We start from the raw sequence: 21,771 nt of genomic DNA, 5'->3' as shown, positions 1-21,771 counted from the left end.
AAGGCAGAATTTGTATATCATTATGCTTAACATGTTATTTGACACTTAAGAGTCAGGAAAATTATTGGGTATTTCGGGTGTATATTTCCTCCCTCTCACATAGATGTGAGCCCCATGGTGGGTGGGACACACTCCTATGTGAGAGGGAGGGAGTCTACTCCTGGAGTATCCAATAACAATCCCAAGAATAAGGACGCAGCTATAACTTTTTTTGATGACATTCCTTTTTTTATTTATTTTTTTTTTTTTTATGAATAACTAGGAGACAAAAATTATTCTTAAAATTTCCACACATTGCGTGGTATATAAATGTTGAGGTGGAAGTTCCTTATTGGTATACAATAAAAATAAAAACATGTGTGAAAGCATTGTTGTACTAACCTCAACAAGTGTGAAAATTAAAAATCGTTTTTGTGCATCTTTAACATGGCTGTAAATATAAGGAAAAAACTTGTTGCACATGGTATGTGTAAATACACATTACCCAAAACAATTGAAAACGGTGACTTTAAGTTTGAAGTTTGAAATTTTGACTTAAAATCACATTTTTAGTTGTTTTGGATAGTGTGTATTTGCCCACACTATATGCAATAAACACTACTTTTCAAGCGCTTTTTGTGTGTACTGCTGTGTCTTTCCATGAAACATTTGCTTATGAGTTAAAAAAAAAAAATGGGAACCCAAGTCAGCACTGTATATGAAAGAGAATCACCAAAAAAGCAACCTTAGGCCTAACCCAACTCAATATGCTTATTACAGGCGTTATGTAGGTCAAGTCGTATTAACTCAATAAATAGATTGTGTTCGAATTGGCTCATGTAGTTAAACACCCTTCTTAGGTAACTCCACCTTACAATTTCTACAATTTTAACTAAGATTCAAATTTTGCCACATCAATAATTTAAATAAATACCATAACAGTGATGCCAACGTTTGTTGTGGAAACAGAACCTAGGATGGAATTGAACAGCCAATCTACAACATCAATCAATCTTTTTTTCTTTTTTCTTTTTTTGTATAAACATCAATCAATCTTTGTTATGATCATTGTATGATTGAATGATTGTGTTTGGACATATTCCATTTTCTGTTTTAGAATTCGATGATGGTCTAAATTTCAAATTGTAATGCTTATAATGCTTTTGTACTCTTTCCATCTTCTTGAATAAGATTATTTTATTCATATATACACAAACAAATGTGCATTTTTCTGAACCAAAAGAGGGGGAACCAAAGAACCAAATTTAGTCTTTTGACACCAAATGTCAACAGAGAAAATGGACAACCTTTGTCACTTTATCAGACAGAAATTTATAGGTAAAAAATACAAAATCAAATGGGCAACTTTCAGAACATCTTTTACTTAAAATACGAAGCTTTATCACTACAATAAATAGTTACCAAATTACAAAAGACAAAACCGACATCCCAGAATAACCTGGGACCAGAGTGCTCATTAAGCTAACAAGACCATCTTTATTTACCCCGGATTTTAACTGCAAGAGTCCACTGAACCTTCCCCTCCGGCAAAGGGATAGATTTTGGGAACCGTAGTGGCACCTCATACTCACCAAAAGTCGTCAAAGGGGAAGGTAGGTGCACGTTATCAGCCGTGATGCGCACACTAAGCTGCCTTTCTACCTGAAATGGCAAAGAGAACGTATCGGTAGGACAAATATAAAACAAAGCGGACACTACGAGACTTACACTGTCTTTAGAAGACACCATTTGAATCTAAGTACTGAAGCCTCCACAAACACCTTTAATCTTTCAACTAGTAACTTGCACAACACAATAACCATAACACATCTAGCAATAAAAGGACCACACCTTGGTCTGTATTGTCTAGGTCTAAAGACTAGCATGATTAAATCACATTAAGTATCTACCTTTTGCCTGCTGGTTTAGAGTTTAGACAGCAAAAGGTTTTCTATTGTAAAAAGAAGTAAAGTTCTCAAATCAGACAGGGTTCAAATACTAACTTCCGAAAAATACTCATATCAGACCATCCAGATTTTCTAGGTCCTTTATAATTAGCAGGGTGGATCCTTGATCAGTTAACCACTGAAATTATTTGGTTAAGTTAAATGAAAGCCATCTTTCCGGTCAAAGGACTACGTGCAAATTGTTTCCCAACTGTATACATAAAGCAAGAAAAGGAAGTTTAAAACATAAATCAACAAACCCAAAAGAAAAAAATGATGTCTAAAGAGGAATCACAAAGTGAATCACATTGAAAAGTTTACAGATCAATAGTCACTAGATTGATTTCAGTCCTAGAATTAAACTTTCAAGGTGCATTAAAGTAATTGCAGGTCCATCTAAGGAAAATTAGTACTCAAAAGTTAAGAGGAATCCAAGGATTATAACCACAAGGCCACCTTTTCTTTTTTCACGGGAACAATTTATTAAACATTAACAATAAGACCAGATATACTTTATGGTATGAATTCTTGGATGTTAAAGTGCAACATGTTCATTAGATACACCTAGTCAAATTTTGAATGTTAAGATAGATGAGTGGAAGTTATAAAAAAGATAAGGAATGAAGTCATCCACTCAAAGTGGTTAGCTCTTATCAAGTAAAAGAGCTAAGAAAAGTTACTTGCGATGGATGGGAGAGAAAGAGTGATTTAATTCAAATTTAAAAAGTGAAAAAGGTAGTGAAACCCTCAAATAACAGGGCAGAAGCAGTGATATGTTAAACAGGAAGACAATAGAAGTTTGGATAGGGAAGAATGGTGAAAAAAATATACGTGGCCAATTCCGATTAGTCAGCGAGGATCCACAGAACTGAGTCCATAATTAATTAGGATTAAGACTTAGTTCACTTAAATAATTTATCAAACATACGAAACAAAAACCAAACCTCAGCTATGATGTCCTCCTTTGTAATAGGTGAACGCAATTCTATAGGCTCTTCTTTTGAGGCACGTAAACGAAATTTTTCGACATTGATGAACCTCCGCAATACCTGTGAATTCTTAAACATGTCAGATACCCCAGATCACAATTTAATGCAATCAACATTCAATTATAGTATTAGATACCTCTATTATTTAAATGATGGAATAAACTGTAATAGTGCAGCGTCCCATCAACTTTAATGGGACCATACCTAGTTTCTCCTACAATAGTTAGATTATTAATAACTTCAAACCATTCAAATAAATCTATCAACTATAAAGGTATACAACTTTGAAATTTTGCTTAAACTGAAATGGTAAATTTACTTGTATTTTTACTAATATTTGTATAGTGAATAGTATAGCATGTATAAGTGAAAGAGCAACATTGAAATTTTGATGACAAGAAATATCCAATTCACAATTTTCATGTTGTAATCTTTCATATAAGACAACTTTATGTATTGAATGGTTTGGATTGTTGTAAAACCTACAATCACAAGAGAAAATAGGTGAGCAGTATTAGTGTTGAAGGGCTGCCAAAAACTATTATAGTTTATCCCTTAAATGATAACTCCAAAAACATACATACAACTTCTTAATTTTTTTTTTTTTTTTTTTTTTTTTTTTTTATAAGTGTTTGAGAAAACTTCTTAATTGTTAAGCAACATATTTTTACTTCATTAACACAGTTGTGAGAAATCAATTTGATCAACTTTTCTTTGGATAGGTAACTAGGGGGAGGCAGGCTGGTGGGTTTGAACCCCAGAGCCCAGTCACAACAAGAGGTGTTAGAACCACTGGGGTATTGCTCAAATATCAGCATTTGTTAACATATATCATAATTTTCACTTTTACACAAATTAAAGAATCATAGATAGATCAAACACTAACCCTGAAAGAAGAAAAGAGATATACATATTCAGAATCAAATGAAATGCCTTAAACTGTTCTGATTGGAAACCATAAGCATCAAAATTAGGTGCAAACCAGCTTAGAATTATCAAGACGTCTTGCTGCCTTCTCGAATTCTTTCAGCTTATCTTCCTTAGTCTCTTTAACTACTTTAACCTCCGCTTCTTCCTCCTCATGTTGGTAGATCTAAAGCAAGTAGATGAGAGGCATATCATCAACAATTTGATACATGACAAAAGAAAGGCATGGATGTCTCCCTTCTTGGAAAGAGACTTTGCTGTGATTTGGGCAAATAACATAGGTAAACAGTTTTTCATTTCTAGATAAACGATCAGCTCATGCTTCAATCATGGAACACATACAGTACAAGGAGAGGAGAGCTTGTGAAGGAGGAGAGAAAGAGAGATAGCGAGTAATGTCAAATGCATCAGAAAAGACATACCCTTAAAGATCCAAAATCATATCTACTGTAACTAATAAGATATGTAATGAGTTATGCTAGCAGAATGTAACTACCATCCGACTGCATAAACGCAAGAACATTCCATCCTAACCACAAATTCATAATTTTGCAACGGCGTAAGCATATTTGCATACGTGTGTGCGTGTCCACACATATTTGCTAAAAAATCTCCAATGCATTAATTTATGCACACACAAACATGTTCAATGCATAAGGGTGTAAAGCATAGTTACATGGAAATTAAGTACTGTAATAAGGCATATCTGTGCAATAGAAAAGAACCTTGCGCTGTTCCCTGACAAGATAAGCATACTTCTCAATATTTGGAACCGCTAGCAACTTGGGCATAAGGTGGTTGCGGAAATGTCCAGGAGCAACCTTCACTGTCTCACCGGCTTTACCAAGCTTCTCTATGCTCTGAATGCATCAACACTAATCAATACTTAACACCCCAAAAAAGAAAAATCCAATCAACATACAATCAAACTCTTAAAAACCCCTCTACTCACCGTGGTTAAAACAACTTCCAACTTCCTAAATCTAAGTCCTTGACTAGCATACAGCACCGGATTCACCACACGATCATTGCTCCGGACACTAGTGTCCGTAATAACCTTTCGAAGGGCATTTCTGCCATATTGCAAATAAGCCATCTAAAACAACCCTCTTTAGCTGAATCTCCTTCCTTCACATTACAACACAATCAATAACAAAGCCAAAGACTTTTTTTGATCACCCATTGAAACAGAAATAAAATATAGCAAGAAATGTAAGTTTTTCTTTGAAATGCTTTGAATTATAATCCAATCTAATCTACAATGATAACAATTCACGCCATTCTAAAAAAAATTATCTTAGAAATGATTCAATATTTGAGTAGACATACAGTGTTGGGTTTGAAAATTCCACATTGAAGAAATGGGGTTTTTGAATTGACACTAGAAGTGGAATTTAAGGGTTGTTAAAGTGGAGATTGTGTGCTTTCTCGGGAACCAAACACAGGCTTAACGAAAAATAAGAGAAAGGAGAGAAAAAATTCGTACCGAATACCGCGACGGAGAGAGAGTACGACGGTAGATACGGTGGTCGGAGAGAATAAGAGAGAGGAGTTAATGGTTAGGGTTTAAGAGAGTTCACAGAGGAAGAGACAGAAGGGGATTATGGGGTTTTGGTGATGAAATGTCTGAAATACCCCCCTAAAATTTATTTGTTATCTATATTTCTCTCTATATATATATATATAACCGAAATATCTGCTTGCACCACAATTTTCCACGTCAGCACAATATTTAAAAAATAAAAAATAATATATATATATATATATATAACCGAAACCTCTGCTGGCACCACAATTTTCCACGTCAGCACAATATTTAAAAAATAAATAATAAAAATAAAAACATTATAACACCTCAAAATCCTTGCAACCTTACCCCTCTCTCAAGTTAAAAAATATAAAGCCACAATTTCTGCAAACTCTCTCTCTCCAAATGTAAATATCAAATTCAACCCCTTTAATTTCTCTTTATATTTTTGAGGCTTCTATAGAATTTTCCACGTCAGCACAATATTTAAAAAATAAAAAATAAAAATAAAAACATTATAACACCTCAAAACCCTAGCAACCTTACCCCTTTCTAAAGTTAAGAAATATAAAGTCACAGTTTCTGCAAACTCTCTCTCTCCAAATGTAAATATCAAATTCAACCCCTTTAATTTCTCTTTATATTTTTGAGGCTTCTATAGAGTTATAGTGAGTTATGCTGATTTTGTTTTGTGTGTGTGTGTGTATAGATGGCCATAATACTCCAGTATTCCAAGAGAAGTTTGTGTTTTCGTTAATTGAAAGCCTTAGAGAGATAAGTGTTGCAGTTTGGAACAGCAATACAAAAGACGATTTCATTGGCAGCGGAAAGTAATTATTTTGTCTCATATTTTTGTTTTTTGAATTGATTTTGTGTGCTTTTTAGACCATTTTGGATCAATTTTGTTAATTGGTTGTTTTTTTTTTTTTTTTTTTTTTGATAGGGTCCAATTGGGGAAGGTTCTTTCAAAGGGTTACGACGACCGCACTTGGTGTCTGCATACTAATAGTGGGGGGTAAGTGCTATAAATTATTAACCCTTTTAAGTGTATAATCTGTTTCTAAAATTATCTATAATATTTTGTCCTCCAAAAATTTTATCTCTTTAATTTTAGTATATTATGTTTCTTAAGCTATAGACAGATTTTCTTTGTTTCTTATTTTCAATAATAAATCATTTTATTGCAATACCGGTAATTGTTTAAGAAATCCAATATGTTCATATATTTATAGAATAGAGAATAGTAGAAGCCAATTTTATTACAACTACTTAAATTGAGTTGACTTAATTCCGTACAATTACAAAGTATAGCATGAAAGATAATGGAATTAATTGTTATAATTTTTATTTTCTTTCCATGTTTTGAATTTCCATGTTTTTATTGTTGATGAGAAATTAAGGCTCAGTTGCACAATATGTGTAAATTCTTCAGAATGCTACTTTAAATAGTAAGTCAATGTGTCTCTTACATTTGGGTATTAGTTAGAATTATTTTCAAATGATTGTACCAATAAAAGTGAATGTGTATAAATTTTGTTTAATTATCCCGCGCATCGCACGGGTTAGCGACTAGTTTTTATTTATTGTTAATGTCATGGACTCATAGGAATTGAAAAAAAAAATTAAAAAATTAAAAACACCAAGAGCGGAGTACAAGTAAAATAAAATAAAATTATAGTCTTATATATATATATATATATATATATTTATAAATAAGCTAGTAAACAATATGACTCAATTAAAAATAAGTAAGTCTAGGTTTATTTATGGGCTTGATAATAAGCTTGATATGAGCTTGAAAATAAACTCATATGTTACTGGATCTTTAATTAAGTGGGAGTTGGGATCACTCGTCCAAACCATATGAGCTTAATATGGGTTTGTTGCTGTACTTTGTTTGATCTTAAGTTTAAAAGTTTTATATTGATCTTGAGATTGACTTGTCTAAGAATCAAGCCAAACTTAAGCTTGTAGACTTTTTAACAAGATTGAGTTCAAACATTGGTTAGGCTTGGTTCAAACATTTTACTTTTGTTATCGAAACAACAACAAGAAAAGGTCTGTTATGGTACTTTTTTTTCTTTTTCTTTTTTGTTTACACCTAATTTTATTTGGGTACCACATATTTATTTTCAAACATCACTAATAAGTTATTGGGTTTTCCCAAATATATTTTTTCTCTATTATTATGTTAATCACAAATGTTTTATATCTCATTATCTAAATTGGGTTATGATATAAAATATCACAAAAAAACCCAAAAACTCATACTTTATCCAATTTTATTATTATATTATATTTAAAGCTCAAGAATACTTATGCTTTACAATATTTGAGAAACACATGATTCAAGTCCATGACAAAACAATTTTATCAATGGAATTCAAATCCATGATCAAAGCCAATGATTTAAACCCATGGCAATTTATTTATCCAAAGCTCAATTTTTATTGGCAACATCAAAGCTCAATTCTCATTAGCAATATCAAAAGCCCAACTTACGTTGGCACTATTTAAATCCCAATTTTCATTGGCAACATCAAAACCCAATTCTCATTGGCAATATCAAAAGCCCAACTTACGTTAGCACTATTTAAAACTCAATTTTCATTGACAACATCAAAACTCAATTCTCATTGGCAATATCAAAACTCAATTCTCATTGACAATATCAAAAGGCCAACTTGCGTTGGCACTATTAAAAGCCCAAGCTAATTACTTGGCACTATTCTATCAAAAGCCCAAGGTTATTAATACTTGGCAAAATACTATATCATAATTATTTCACTTAAAAGTCTGATAATGAACAATACTTTAAATTCTTAAACATATTATTATAATATTACAAGCTCATGGAATTTATGAATTATCTATTTTCAAAACCCATGACAATCATCTTGTAAAAGCCCATGGAAAGTTATGATTGTTAGACCCATGAAGTACATGGACATCATTTGCATCGCGACATCCATAATATACGCCTTCGATACTCATGGTAAACATTCAAACCCATAAGATCATCATTTAAGTTATGATGCGATTATTAGAAACCATGAACATTATTGCAACATGGAATTTATCGAAGTAAATATTATTTACAAAAGTATTTTGAAACTTGTCCTATTGTTTCAAACATTACAACTAATTGCCTAAAGGCCCATTGCAAGTATTTATGAAAAACCCCAAAATATTTACTAATAAAAGTCCATGAGGAACGAAAGCCCATGGTAACATGTGCACACAACCCAACCCATGTGAGCAAGCCTAAGCAAAAAACACCAGCAGGAGGCAAAGGAGAGTGGGCAAACAACCCTTATTCATTCCTAACCAAAAAGAGCAACTAAATACTCATACAAGGGAACCAAACCTTTGAGAATGGACTAAGGGTTGTCCCATCAGTTTTTTGCCACCCTTTGCCTGACGTGAACAGTGCCTAAGGGCTGTCATATCAGCTGAAGTCAAAAGGATGAAGGGACTCCACCATCTTCCTCAAGACTGCACCTCTAGTGGAAGGGGAGCTGAAACCAAACTTCAACAAATTAATGCTATAAATGTTAAAAACATTCAAGACGTGATTCATGTGCTAAGCCCATGAATCCTAAAGGGGAAAAATTGGGAACATATGGTTTGGAGGGCATAAAGGGATCTCCAGCGGAACCCCTTGAAGTAGACTAAAGCTTGACACCTGGCTTGGGGGTGTTAAATCTTACTTCTCAAGGGGGTCCGAATCTCAGTTGCAACATTAGGATTCACTCTTGATACATACCTTAATCACAATAATTAAGCTCAACCCCAAATCCTGGCATTTAATGCAAAAAAAAAAACTCTAAAATCTCATCATTACCCAAAGAAGCAAGGCAGCCCCTAAAATGGATTTTCCTACTTCTGATCAAAAAAGCCTGACCTTGATTTAGTACCTCTGAGTAGTCATATGTTTTTGGATTCTTGTCAATAAATGCTTCCCTATGCTCCATTATAAAAACACAAGCAACTAATCAGAAAGACAACCTAGCTACCCTCCTCTGAGACTTTGGATTCGTTGGCCATTTTTGCTGGTGGTTCAGCTCTCCTTAAGCTCATCACTCATCATCTTCAGCCTACACTCATCTAATCCCAGATATTCTTCTCACCCCTCTACACATCACAGCTCAAAAATGTCCTCCAACTAGACACAAACAGCCCATTACTCACAAAAAGTTTTAATCTCAGTATTAATTTTATCTTACTCACTCAAAACAGTCCACATTCACCTCGTTCATGCCTTATAAATACATACCAACCAAAATATTAGCTTAATACTTGCTGCACTGAGCTGGAGATCTTTCTCTCCCTTTATTACATCATTTTTTTTTCCTCTTTTATTTGTAACTATGGAGTCTTTAATCCTTATTTAGTATTATTATGATGAATGCCATAATGTTCTGGAAACTATCTCTTCCAATGGAACCTTTAATTTTTGTTTTTTATTTTACGGTTGAAGGATATAATGTATATGTAACAATTGAACTTTTCCCTTATATTGATGTAATGATGGCTGAAAGTATAATGAACTCCCTTAACCGAGACATGCAAGGACCCCTAGGAGTTAACACATTCCTAAACTTATTTAATTATTGACCATTGGACTGTTTAAATCTGTTTTTTCTAGAATAAGTGTAATTTTACCCTTATCGCTGGAGGATTGATTTGAACTATGATGCTGTAAAAGGACTAATAATATAACAAACTAGCAACACTAACATGTTTATTTTACTTTATTGTTGTCTTCTTTGTTAGGGTACAACCTCTATCTCTTGCTTGAGCGGACTTACACCACACCGATAGCCTTTGAGCTTTATTTCAAGGGCCATCGTCGAGTTTCGACTTGACTACCCCATATTCTTTTTGGGAACATCAAAATTTTCCCCTCAACAAGGTCTATCCAATACCATATTGTTTAAAATTTAGGTGATGTGATAGTCTATACACAGTTAGATCTAGAAATAAAATCTTAACTATGAAATAGAGTGAATCATTTTCCAAAAAAAAAAAAAAGGCAAGAGTAAAACCGAAACCCAATCAAACTTCAAATTACTCATGAATAAGATTTTTTTTTTTTTTAATCCAAACCCTAATAGATCATAAAAGGAAAATAATGATAGACTGGATTACATAATTTAATCCTTCAAGTTTGGACTTGATTTCGTTTTTGGTCATTTTGATTTTAGTCCACTAAATTTGATTTTATTATGATCTTTCTATCTATGTCCATGGCTAAGAATAATGCTAGTATCATAGCATAACTCATAATTTGCCCACGTGGTGAGTTGTAAACCTACCACTTTTATCCTACTGCTCACAATTTGCATGTGGGGACAAGTTTAGTATAATTTTATTATGATCTTTCCATCTGTATGCATGGCTAAGAATAATGCTATACCACTACAAAACCCACAACTCGTCCACGTGACGAGTTATGAACCCACAACTTTTACACCACTTAACTCACCAAGTGGGCAAATTGTGGATTTTATTGTGGTACTAGTATTTTTCAAGACTAATCTTGGCAATCATGAGAGAAAAGTTTACAATAAAGAAAAGGCGTCCACACAGACAATCATAGAAATGAACAGTACAATTTAGCAAATAGAATCAAATTGTCAGGGGATGCATTTTGCTTATTAAATTTGAGAGTGGGAAGGGAGTTGCACACAAGCATCTGCGATGAATCATGAACCTTGTAGTATTAAGTAATTGATGAGTTATCCGCCACTCTCGTTTACCCTCCTCTCTCAATCACTGATAAAAGTTTGCCTTTTTCTTTTGCTTGACAATGAAAGAGAGAGAGAAAGAAGAAGAAGAAAAAAGAGTACAATACATTATAATAAGGACGAAACTAAAAATGAAATCATTACAAAGATTACTTCATTGACTAACTTTCAGTCAAAACTTGCAAAGCTTTACTCTAAGGAGTGTCCATTCAGGCTTTGTAGGAAAATTCCAAACTTGCAAATCCGAATGCTGGATTAGTGGACACCACTCACGCTAGAGCATTACAGGTACAATTGAAAAAAGAAAAAAAAAACTACTTTTAAGTTCCCCCATACTCATGCAGGAAAATTGAAACATTGCAGAAAAACAACAATTGAAGCTCCTTAGATGTCGACATTTACAGTGGAATGGTTCTTTCAATTTGAATACCCTTTTGAACGGCAGCCAGATGATAAAAATATACAAAACATGCGCGGACCATGGCCCTGGCCCCTTGCACTCTGGGATTAAAAAACTATGGGAAGTCGGATCACAGATGAAGCCTGAATGGCACCATTCCTGTTTAGCCGCCTTTCCATATGCATGTTGTCCATAATAACTTAAGGGGCATCTTCTTGAGCTGAAACGGGAAAAAAGGTGTGTAACTGTCACTTCATTTAACCAGAGAATCCAAGAATCAGGCATGCATGTACACAAAATACCGTTGTATGTGTGTGTCAGAGAGGGACTTACTGCTCAAAATAAATCCCTGAAGCAAACTCTGGGCTCTCTCGGTTTGGTCTGGAGTACCTGATATTTGAATGGTCTTTTGTGTCATATCTGGTCTATCTTCTACCAGGGTTACATTGGCTCCTGAAAGCTGTTCCCAAAAGAAGAAACGTCAAAAGGCCATTCCACATGGTATTGAGTTTAAGTAAATAAATTGTAATAAAGCCAGTCTGACTTACCTCACTAATCTGACTAAGCATGTTCTTTGATTTCATGATGAGTTTGGGAATCGCGTGCTCTGGTATAGCAACTTCAAGTGTACTCCTAGTTACAAGTGTTACAGGGATTCTAAAAAAAAGAGCAAGGCAGGGTCAGGTCAGGTGGGAAATCAATGACTAGCAGTCCCAAATTCAAAAAGAACATAAGCAACCAGCTGAATGAGTCTTAGGTTCATATAGGGACCAAATAACAAAATGAAGCCAAAATAATTTCATTCAGGGACCAAATAATAAAATTAAGCAGAATTCAGTACCTATTCAACCCACTAGGCACATCTTCACGGCGGTCACTATCATTTTGCTTTGGTATTTCACTGCCAGACTCCTACAAAAATGAGTGTTACAGTATTATATCATTTATCTATATGACTGCCAAAGGAAAGAATGGTAGAAAGCCCAACAATTGTATACATGGTAGCCATTGATAAAGAAAAGGCAGTAAAAAGAGAAGTATTATCCACACACAGACTTAAAGAGTCAGAGAGTTTCTCAATCTATCAAGGAATGAAGTTACCTTTGATGGCTGAGCTGCTGCCACAGTTTGAACATTCTGATATGTTGCAGTAGGAGGATCACCTCCAGTATGACCTTCACGACCTGGAGCTACGTTATTGGGAGAAGATGCCTCCAGTCCTAGACCGCTGCCCACAGGGCCTGGTGCAGAGACAGAAGGTGGTGTCATATCCTTTAGAAAGAACTCCCTATATATGTGACTCCTTAGTCTTGATGTCACCTCAACAAGAGCATCTCGAGCCGCTTTTATCTCCCCTACAATCTGCAGATGACATAAAAGAGCCTTTAAAAATGCCCAATCCTGCCAACCAGCCTTTGCTTGTTGACCTTGTGGGGCACAGGTTGGGACCTTTCTGTTATTTTTTTTTGGTAAAAACATTTTAAATGATATATCACAGACAAATAAAATCTAGATGCCCTAATCCATAAATGTAAAGATGCAAATACACATCACATACACAAGGGAAAGAAGCAAAATCAGAAAACGAGACATTTACCATTAATAGCATAACTAGATGAAATTAATTTTGCTCTGTCCCTGGATTGTTCATATCTAACAGTCCATAATAATAACCGAAAAAGATATCCAAACCCAGTTATGAGGGAGCCACCATCTGCACCATTAGTCTGCTTTAACCTAGAACTTATTATCGTTATAAAGTCTATTGTTCAACTTACATCATTATGTGAAACCCCAGGCATCTAACCAATTCAAACGGCTAACCAAATAAGAAGGTATAAATATAATGACAAACCTGTACAAGTTCCTCAGCCCCTGATACACACAGAGGAAGTTCTTCTCTTGGCAGTATTTGTATATTTGCACCAGTCAACCTCTTCATCTCCAACAATGATCCATCTCTTCCTTCCAAACATCCAATATCACTAGATGGGACAAGTAACCTAGTGGTTATAATGTTGTCCTTCTCTGGAACAAGATCAACAATGCGGGTTTGGATATGCAACAAAGCTTCCTGGGCTGGAAACATCTCATCATCAGGACCCTAAGTATAGAAATAATGGGTGGTTAGAACCTACTGAAGTATAATATTATTTACACAAGCAAATCAACATCAAGAAATATATATATGTATATATATATTTAACATTTTTATGTAACATCAAGAGGTTTATACTTGTTTCAAACTTATCTTAGAACTCAACAGCCTGAAACTCAGAATTAGTAAACTTAAAAGAGCACCATCACTTCCAAGATACGCACTACCAGATTATTATGGAACTCCACAGAGGTTTTAACATTAATTATCCACATTGCTTCAAAAGATAGAGAAGTGGCAAGTACCTCCTCTGAAGAAATGATAATTATCTGCTCATCTGAACCAACAACAGGATCAGTCACCTTAACATCGACCCCAATTTCATTTCGAAGCAATTCTAAGATTCCATCAGCCTCTCCAACAACACTGTCCACCTTGTCAATGGGGCAAAGTATTCGAAACACAATGTCCTCTCCATAATAGGGCTGCACATGGTCAACCATGGGAGCAACCCCAGATTCAATAAAACCAGATGAACGTGAGGCATAGTTGTTGCCTCTGATATTGTTGGCAGATAATCGTGGTCCAAAATTGGCACCATCGGACGAACGGCGTGCTGTACTGTTTATGTGAGGCATATAATCATCATCAGGAGGAAAAAATCGTTCCGGTGAATGCATTCGTCCATGGAAATGACCACGATCACGATGCTGACTCTCCCTTAGGCGTGATGAAATAATAGCTATAGCATTCTTTACAGCATTCACATCACCTACAACCTGCAGGGAAACAACGATATCATATTTAAACCCCAATATCTTTATTGATAAGAAAAGGTTGTATATCAAATATTCAGAAAGTTTTCTTATATCAAATGCATTTCTGCATGGTCATATTAGATGAATTAAGTGCCCTAATTAGACACCCACAAAATGACATAAAGCAACTCTCCCTTCCCCCTCAAAAAGAAAAGTCCAAATTGGCGATGAACATTCATAGCTGTATTTAGTATTCATAAATGCAGAAATAAACCTCAGTCCTCAGAATGTTGTAGGCAGAGAATTAGAACCTGACAAGGCTGGTAAACTCAAAGAAATGTAAAGGTATGACCTTGGAGAAAATCAGACTACAACATTGACTACCAAACCTAAGGTATATTCAACATGATAATTCTTCCAAGAAATTTATAACAAAATAAGGAAATATAATCTGGAGTTCAAGTATAACAGTGATAAAATGCAGCTATGAATGTTCACATATTGAGCATATTAAAACAACTTCAACCAGACCAATTTAGAATCTGACAAAACTAAGATTTGTTCCCTTCATTCCCTTCTAATGTACTGTCATGTAACTAGTCATTTCAAAAACCTCCCCATGGTTGTTTAATTTCGGCCATTTAAGAAGGCAATATCATCAGGTTACTCTTCATTAACTTTCTAAAGTTTGGGGGTTCAAGTGATAGCCTAGTGGTAATGGCAACCTTTATGATGCTGCATGTCTGGTTCAAACCCCACCTCCTCGTCCAACCAGTATTTAACTATCCAAAAAAAACCATTCTGAAGTTCAAAAATTACCTTTTCAAGACCAAGTTCACTGCTATATAGTCTAACCATAAAATACCCAAAAATTAGCACAAACTAATACACCAACTACCAAAAAGCACCAAACTCAACATCAAAACAAAGTGACAATATGCTTTTTCTGGAATACCCCCAAACACCATTAAGATACCAAATTATGTTCTTTTGGTCTTAATGTAAAAGCAATTAATATAATCAATGGGGTCCTCTTAAATTCAAATTTGGCTGTCTCACACACCATATCTCCTGCCACTTCCAAGTCTCAGGTCAGCAGCAACAGCAATGGGTTTTTTTGGTGTGTTGTTTTGGGTCTTCTACAAAAAGGCAATAATCACACACACTCTCAGTGACATTTACTCACAGTAAGCAAGTAGTAGTAGTAGTAGTAGTATTTAGTAGTACTTAGTAGCATGGCAATCTAAACCGTCCAAAGATCCAATCTTGATTGGGTTTTAAGTAGTAAGTACCAGTAGTAGTACTCAACAAAAGTATCATAATCAAATTGAAATTTTTAGTTTTGTGATTTGGGTATTTGAAATTTTGAACTTTTTTGAAGTATATGTGTTCCCAGAGAACCTGAACAATCTCCTCCGACATTGAAACGCAACGTGGTAGACTATGATCTCTAGGCAGAATTCTAATCTGGGTCTTTGTCTCAATCCTCATTTGCTCAATGATCTTCCCTCCTTTTCCCAACAAACAACCCACATGCATTCTCGACACAACAAGTCTCGTCGCCACTCTCTCCTTCCCGCCACTCATCACCAGCCCAAAACCCTCCTCGCCGGCGCCGGAGACGAACTCATCGGAGCTCTCGAGGATCCTGTCGTGGATGAGAAACAGCGCCTCCTGCGCCGGCGAGAACGCCGGCATTCTCCCGTCTGGGTCTCGCCGGCGCGTGTCGGAGATCTCGATGATCCGCTCCTCGTCCCCGGGGATCAGCTCGTGCACGTTGATCCACGCGCCGGTGTGCTGCCGAATCGACTTGATGATGCTCCCGGACTTCCCGATCACCCCTCCGGCCTTCATGTCGTGGCACAGAATCCGGTACGACGTCGTCACGGTCAGCGAAGGGTCCGGCTGGGGCTTCGCGGTTCGACCCGACCCGCCTCTATGGCGGTGGTGAGGAGGGCCTTGCGGAGCCGGAGCCGCCGCGTAGTGGTGGTTGTACCGAGGTCTCGTCCTACCTACCGTCTCGGAATCATAGTCCTGGTCATAGTAGTAGTTCCTCTTAGATCTTGACCTCTCCATCTCTCTCTAGGGTTTTTCTACTACTTCAAAGCTCAAAAAACAAACACTCAGATTCCACACATTGTTTGATTTGTTCTTTTCTCCCAATTTGTTCTCGCTGTGCTTCGGAGCTAGGGTTTTCTCGAATCTCGGTTTTTTTTGCTCTGCTTTGTCCCTTTGTTCTCTGTTTGTTTCTTGGGAAAATGGGATTTTTTTTTTTTTTTTTCAAACTTGGAAAACCCTAGATAATGGAAAGAAGAGAAGAGACTAGAGAGAGAGTTTAGAGTGTATGTGTTCAGATTCTTTCAGTTTGAACTTTGAAGTGTGGTTTACTTTACTGTGCTGTGCTGTGCTGTGCTGCGTGTGTGTTGCAGCAATAATTTATAGTGGGAGATTTGGCGAAAAACGACACCGTTTCCTGTGTTCTGGTTTCTACTAGAGGTAAAAAAAAAATTTTAAAAAAAAAAAAAAAATGTTGCTAATTTTAAACTTGTGTCAGTGACTCAGAGTGACTTTTTCAGTTTTTTCTTTTCTGTCTTTTTTTTACCTTTGGTGGAAACCTCCAAGGTTGCCACGTCAGCATGAAAAATAGCTTTAATAATGATCATGACATCCTCAGATTGATAGGATGGTAGTTACCACAAATTTCATATCTATTTGAGATTTTAGACTCTTCTCTCCCCCCCCCCAAAAAAAAAAAATTGAGACTTTTAAGATTCTGATTTTTTTTATTTATGGGTTTTTGTACTAATTAAGTATAATTTATCATGATAGTAGTGATGAAATTTGTTGTGTGGTTTATTATATTTGTGGCATTGTTGATATTTTGTAGATTTTACAAGTCAGTTTTTTTAACTTTTGAATACTTTGATAATTAGAGATATTATGAAGTGACAGTTGACTTAACGGATATCCGAGACATTGGAATGATAGATGATAAATTGATAATAATAAATGTTATCTATGAGAAAATAATTATAGAGTGCAAATTTTACTTCCATTTTGTTGCATTTATACTTCATGAATCAAAATGATTGGATTGGCATAAATATCCAGTTACACAAGCTATGGAGTAGGAATAAAAGGTTAGTCATTTGTCCATCCATCATTAATGATAACTAAAATTTGATCATATTTGAAGTTTTGAGCAGTTTTTGAGTGAGAGTTGGATTTTCTGAATTTGCATCACACTATCTTTATGTGATTTTTATTTTTATTTTTATTTTTAACTCAAGCTTTTTCTAATTATAGCTGGAAAATTGACTGCATTTTTGTCATGCTTGCTGGGAAGAATCAAAACCAAATACTAATAAGCAAGCTTCATTGGACTCAGCAGACTTAGAAAGTGAAACTTTAATTAATGCCATTGCCATGGCTGATGGCCCATACCCATGTAGTCAAATTAGTCTTCAAATGAATAGAATTCTCGATCAAATAAATAAATACCACTTTAAAATGTGTTAATTCAATTGGTAAGTTTTTTATAGTTAAATAAGAAATTTTAAGATTTTTACTTATTCTAGGCTAAAAACCAGTAATAAAGAGATTATTATAAAGTGGATGCTATAAATTAAAATTTTATTGTATTTATAAAAAATTAATTAGAGATCTGTGTGGTTTCGGTGTAATTCAACTTCTACCTACCAACCAAAACTTTCAAGTAAACAAAGTCTAAAGAGATAAGAAGAAAAAGGGTTTGTGGACAAAAGGAGGCGAAGCCAGATCATCGGCAAAATGCGTTGGAAGGGTTGCTTTTGATGATTTTGATTGGCTAGTACCAATAGATGGGGTACTCTTTTTTATGCTTTAATAGTGACAGTGCCCAAAAATACAAAACAGTGGTGAATGAATCAACATTAATTAAAGTACTTTTTGGAATTCAATATTTAAAATGTTAGTTAGAGAGAGAGAGAGAGAGAAAGGAACCAGAGAAGAAACGTTTTGAAGAAATATTCTGATTTATACTTTTCGGTTGTGTTTAGATACTTGAATTTGAATTTTGATTTAAATTTTAAAGTGATGAATTTAAAGTATTTTGATTTTGAATCTAAATATAAATACTTGAATTTTGATTTAGATTTGTCATATGAATTTTTAATATACGTGGAAAATTTTACAAATTGCCACCTAATAGATTTGAAGAAATTTCTTAGAAGACGTTTAGAGAAAGACTTTTTTTTTAATGAAATTTGGAGGAAGACTTTGTCCAATGTGAAATACATTATTGCAATATACTTTAGTCAGTACCCTCACCACCATCACCGCCACCAACACTACTGGCAAGTCATCACCATTGTCACCATTGCTAACTCTAGCACACCACATTTTACCACTATTACTATTCTACCAAATATTGATGAATTTTCAAAAAACTTAATGTTTTTATAATTTTTTTTCAAAGGTGCAAACTTGCAATCAAATACATGAAACAATTCCCTTTTTTTTAATATATCATGTTGGAAAATAATAGTGAATAAACAAGTTTGATACAACAAACAATGTCCCAAATAATTAGCAAAAATGTAAATAAGCAGTAATGAATCAACATTACTCTTTTTATGCTTTAATAGTGACAGTGCCCAAAAATACAAAACAGTGATGAATGAATCAACATTAATTAAAGTACTTTTTGGAATTCAATATTTAAAATGTTAGTTAGAGAGAGAGAGGAACCGGAGAAGAAACGTTTTGAAGAAATATTCTGATTTATACTTTTCGGTTGTGTTTAGATACTTGAATTTGAATTTTGATTTAAATTTTAAAGTGATGAATTTAAAGTATTTTGATTTTACATCTAAATATAAATACTTGAATTTTGATTTAGATTTGTCATATGAATTTTTAATATACGTGGAAAATTTTACAAATCGCCACCTAATAGATTTGAAGAGATTTCTTAGAAGACGTTTAGAGAAAGACTTTTTTTTAAAATAAAATTTGGAGGAAGACTTTGTCCAACGTGAAATACATTATTGCAATACACTTTAGTCAGTACCCTCACCACCATCACCGCCACCAACACTACTGGCAAGTCATCACCATTGTCACCATTGCTAACTCTAGCACACCACATTTTACCACTATTACTATTCTACCAAATATTGATGAATTTTCAAAAAACTTAATGTTTTTATAATTTTTTTTCAAAGGTGCAAACTTGCAATCAAATACACAAAACAAGTCCCTTTTTTTTAATATATCATGTTGGAAAATAATAGTGAATAAACAAGTTTGATACAACAAACAATATCCCAAATAATTAGCAAGAATGTAAATAAGCAGTAATGAATCAACATTACTCTTTTTTATGCTTTAATAGTGACAGTGCCCAAAAATACAAAACAGTGATGAATGAATCAACATTAATTAAAGTACTTTTTGGAATTCAATATTTAAAATGTTAGTTAGAGAGAGAGAGAGGAACCGGAGAAGAAACGTTTTGAAGAAATATTATAATTTATACTTTTCGGTTGTGTTTAGATACTTGAATTTGAATTTTGATTTAAATTTTAAAGTGATGAATTTAAAGTATTTTGATTTTAAATCTAAATATAAATAGTTGAATTTTGATTTAGATTTGTCATATGAATTTTTAATATACGTGGAAAATTTTACAAATCGCCACCTAATAGATTTGAAGAAATTTCTTAGAAGACGTTTAGAGAAAGACTTTTTTTTTAATGAAATTTGGAGGAAGACTTTGTCCAACGTGAAATACATTACTGCAATACACTTTAGTCAGTACCCTCACCACCATCACCGCCACCAACACTACTGGCAAGTCATCACCATTGTCACCATTGCTAACTCTAGCACACCACATTTTACCACTATTACTATTTCCAAATATTGATGAATTTTCAAAAAACTTAATGTTTTTATAAATTTTTTTCAAAGGTGCAAACTTGCAATCAAATACATGAAACAAGTCCCTTTTTTTTAATATATCATGTTGGAAAATAATAGTGAATAAACAAGTTTGATACAACAAACAATGTCCCAAATAATTAGCAAGAATGTAAATAAGCAATAATAATATAAATTTAAGTAAAGTTATGAACAATCTCACAGTGCTATAGAATCACGCAAAGAGCGTTGTCCTTAAAGGTTGATTCGTGCCATCCAAAATAAAATTTGGTGCGATTGGTTCTCTTAGCCAAATAACTCCCCATGATTAGACTATAGCGTCGACCTTTGTGATGTACGCACTTCCACTCACAAAAGGTTTAAGAACAACTCTCTATTGCCTTTCCTTAGAACAAATATTCTTGTAAAAAAAATATGTGGGAGAGGAAGATAGTAGACTTGTGTATATCTAAAAATATAGAGTAGTAAAAAGACTCTTTAGAAAGTGTGTTATGATGAGTATTATATAGGCTACTTATGAAGATAAAAGTCTATAGTTATTGGTTACTAATAACCCTTAAAAGCCTAACGACTATATTATCAATTATTGTCTAACGGCTATTTATTTTATAATTGCCTAACGGCTATTTTACTCATAAATTTCCAACAGTTAGAAAATAAAAAAGAATAAAAGTGTTTGGAACACACACCACATCAACATATCATACTATTTAATAGCTCTAAATTGTTAACTCATTTATTTGGATTGCTACAGAGGTGTTATAAGAATATTTGATGATTCTCCTCAAAAAAGAATATTTGATGATAAGTGCGCAATTAAATACTATACTTTGCTTTCTCAAAAAAAGAAAAAAAAAAATAGTATACTTTGTTTACTATAGTAAATAAATATTCTCTTCTTTTACTTTCATTTACTTTCTTATTAGTTTGACTTTGATAATGTTGCGTGTAAAAGAAGGTGTACACACAAACTTCTTTTGAGAAAAGTTTAAATTGAAATCAATGATCAATCAGCTAAAGGTAAAGGCATTGGTGTCAGGTAGGTCATGAGCTCGAATCTTTTGAAACGATGGCATGAAATTGATTAGGCAGAAATATTATTGCTTTATATTGTATAAAAACTACTTAATTTTTGAGGGAGTTTGAGATTAGAATATAATTCAATTTTCTTGAATGAGCATCTATAGATCCCTCACTTGGGTTTTTATCTCATGGACTGTCTAAGACCCTCTATTTTATCCCAAAATATTTCTTAAACTAACTTGGTATCCTCAAATGAGTTCAATATTGTCTAAATTAAGAGGACTTTGATAAAAACAATAACGATAAATAACATAATACAGATAGACTAATAAATCTCAAACACTAAATTACATTAATTGAAGAGGGTAATACAAAGATTTCCATAGTGATAGTATTTTTGATCAAATTCCAAGTAATTATTCAATGAAGAATAACTTGAGAATTGTAGGGA

General features: G+C 34.1%; 2 protein-coding genes across 4 annotated transcripts; both read right to left on the bottom strand.

Moving 5' to 3' along the window:
• Positions 1-1,224: 1,224 nt before the first annotated feature.
• On the bottom strand, positions 1,225-5,468 carry LOC126699893 (uncharacterized). Of its 3 annotated transcripts, none has more exons than XM_050397861.1 (6): positions 5,328-5,468; positions 4,794-4,969; positions 4,567-4,701; positions 3,897-4,007; positions 2,870-2,974; positions 1,225-1,641 (listed from the first exon to the last, which is right to left on the bottom strand). In XM_050397861.1, the coding sequence occupies exons 2-6, from the start codon at positions 4,935-4,937 to the stop codon at positions 1,477-1,479; spliced, it is 660 nt and encodes a 219-aa protein (XP_050253818.1). In that variant the 5' UTR covers positions 4,938-4,969; positions 5,328-5,468; the 3' UTR covers positions 1,225-1,476. The 3 variants fall into 3 exon arrangements, with proteins under 3 accessions (XP_050253818.1, XP_050253821.1, XP_050253820.1); XM_050397864.1 differs by having other exon boundaries at positions 4,794-4,965; XM_050397863.1 differs by having other exon boundaries at positions 4,794-4,975; positions 5,329-5,468.
• Positions 5,469-11,245: 5,777 nt separating this feature from the next.
• LOC126699892 (RNA-binding KH domain-containing protein RCF3) lies at positions 11,246-16,791 on the bottom strand. The gene is made up of 8 exons (XM_050397860.1): positions 15,777-16,791; positions 13,923-14,396; positions 13,375-13,623; positions 12,621-12,881; positions 12,361-12,431; positions 12,068-12,176; positions 11,853-11,979; positions 11,246-11,739 (listed from the first exon to the last, which is right to left on the bottom strand). Exons 1-8 carry the CDS (start codon positions 16,449-16,451, stop codon positions 11,720-11,722), a joined length of 1,986 nt encoding a protein of 661 aa, XP_050253817.1. The 5' UTR covers positions 16,452-16,791; the 3' UTR covers positions 11,246-11,719.
• Between the last annotated feature and the right edge of the window lie 4,980 nt (positions 16,792-21,771).

Source organism: Quercus robur, chromosome 9 (genome assembly GCF_932294415.1).
Source record: "Quercus robur chromosome 9, dhQueRobu3.1, whole genome shotgun sequence".
NCBI lineage: Eukaryota > Viridiplantae > Streptophyta > Magnoliopsida > Fagales > Fagaceae > Quercus > Quercus robur.
This window is presented reverse-complemented; position numbering and strand designations above follow the sequence as displayed.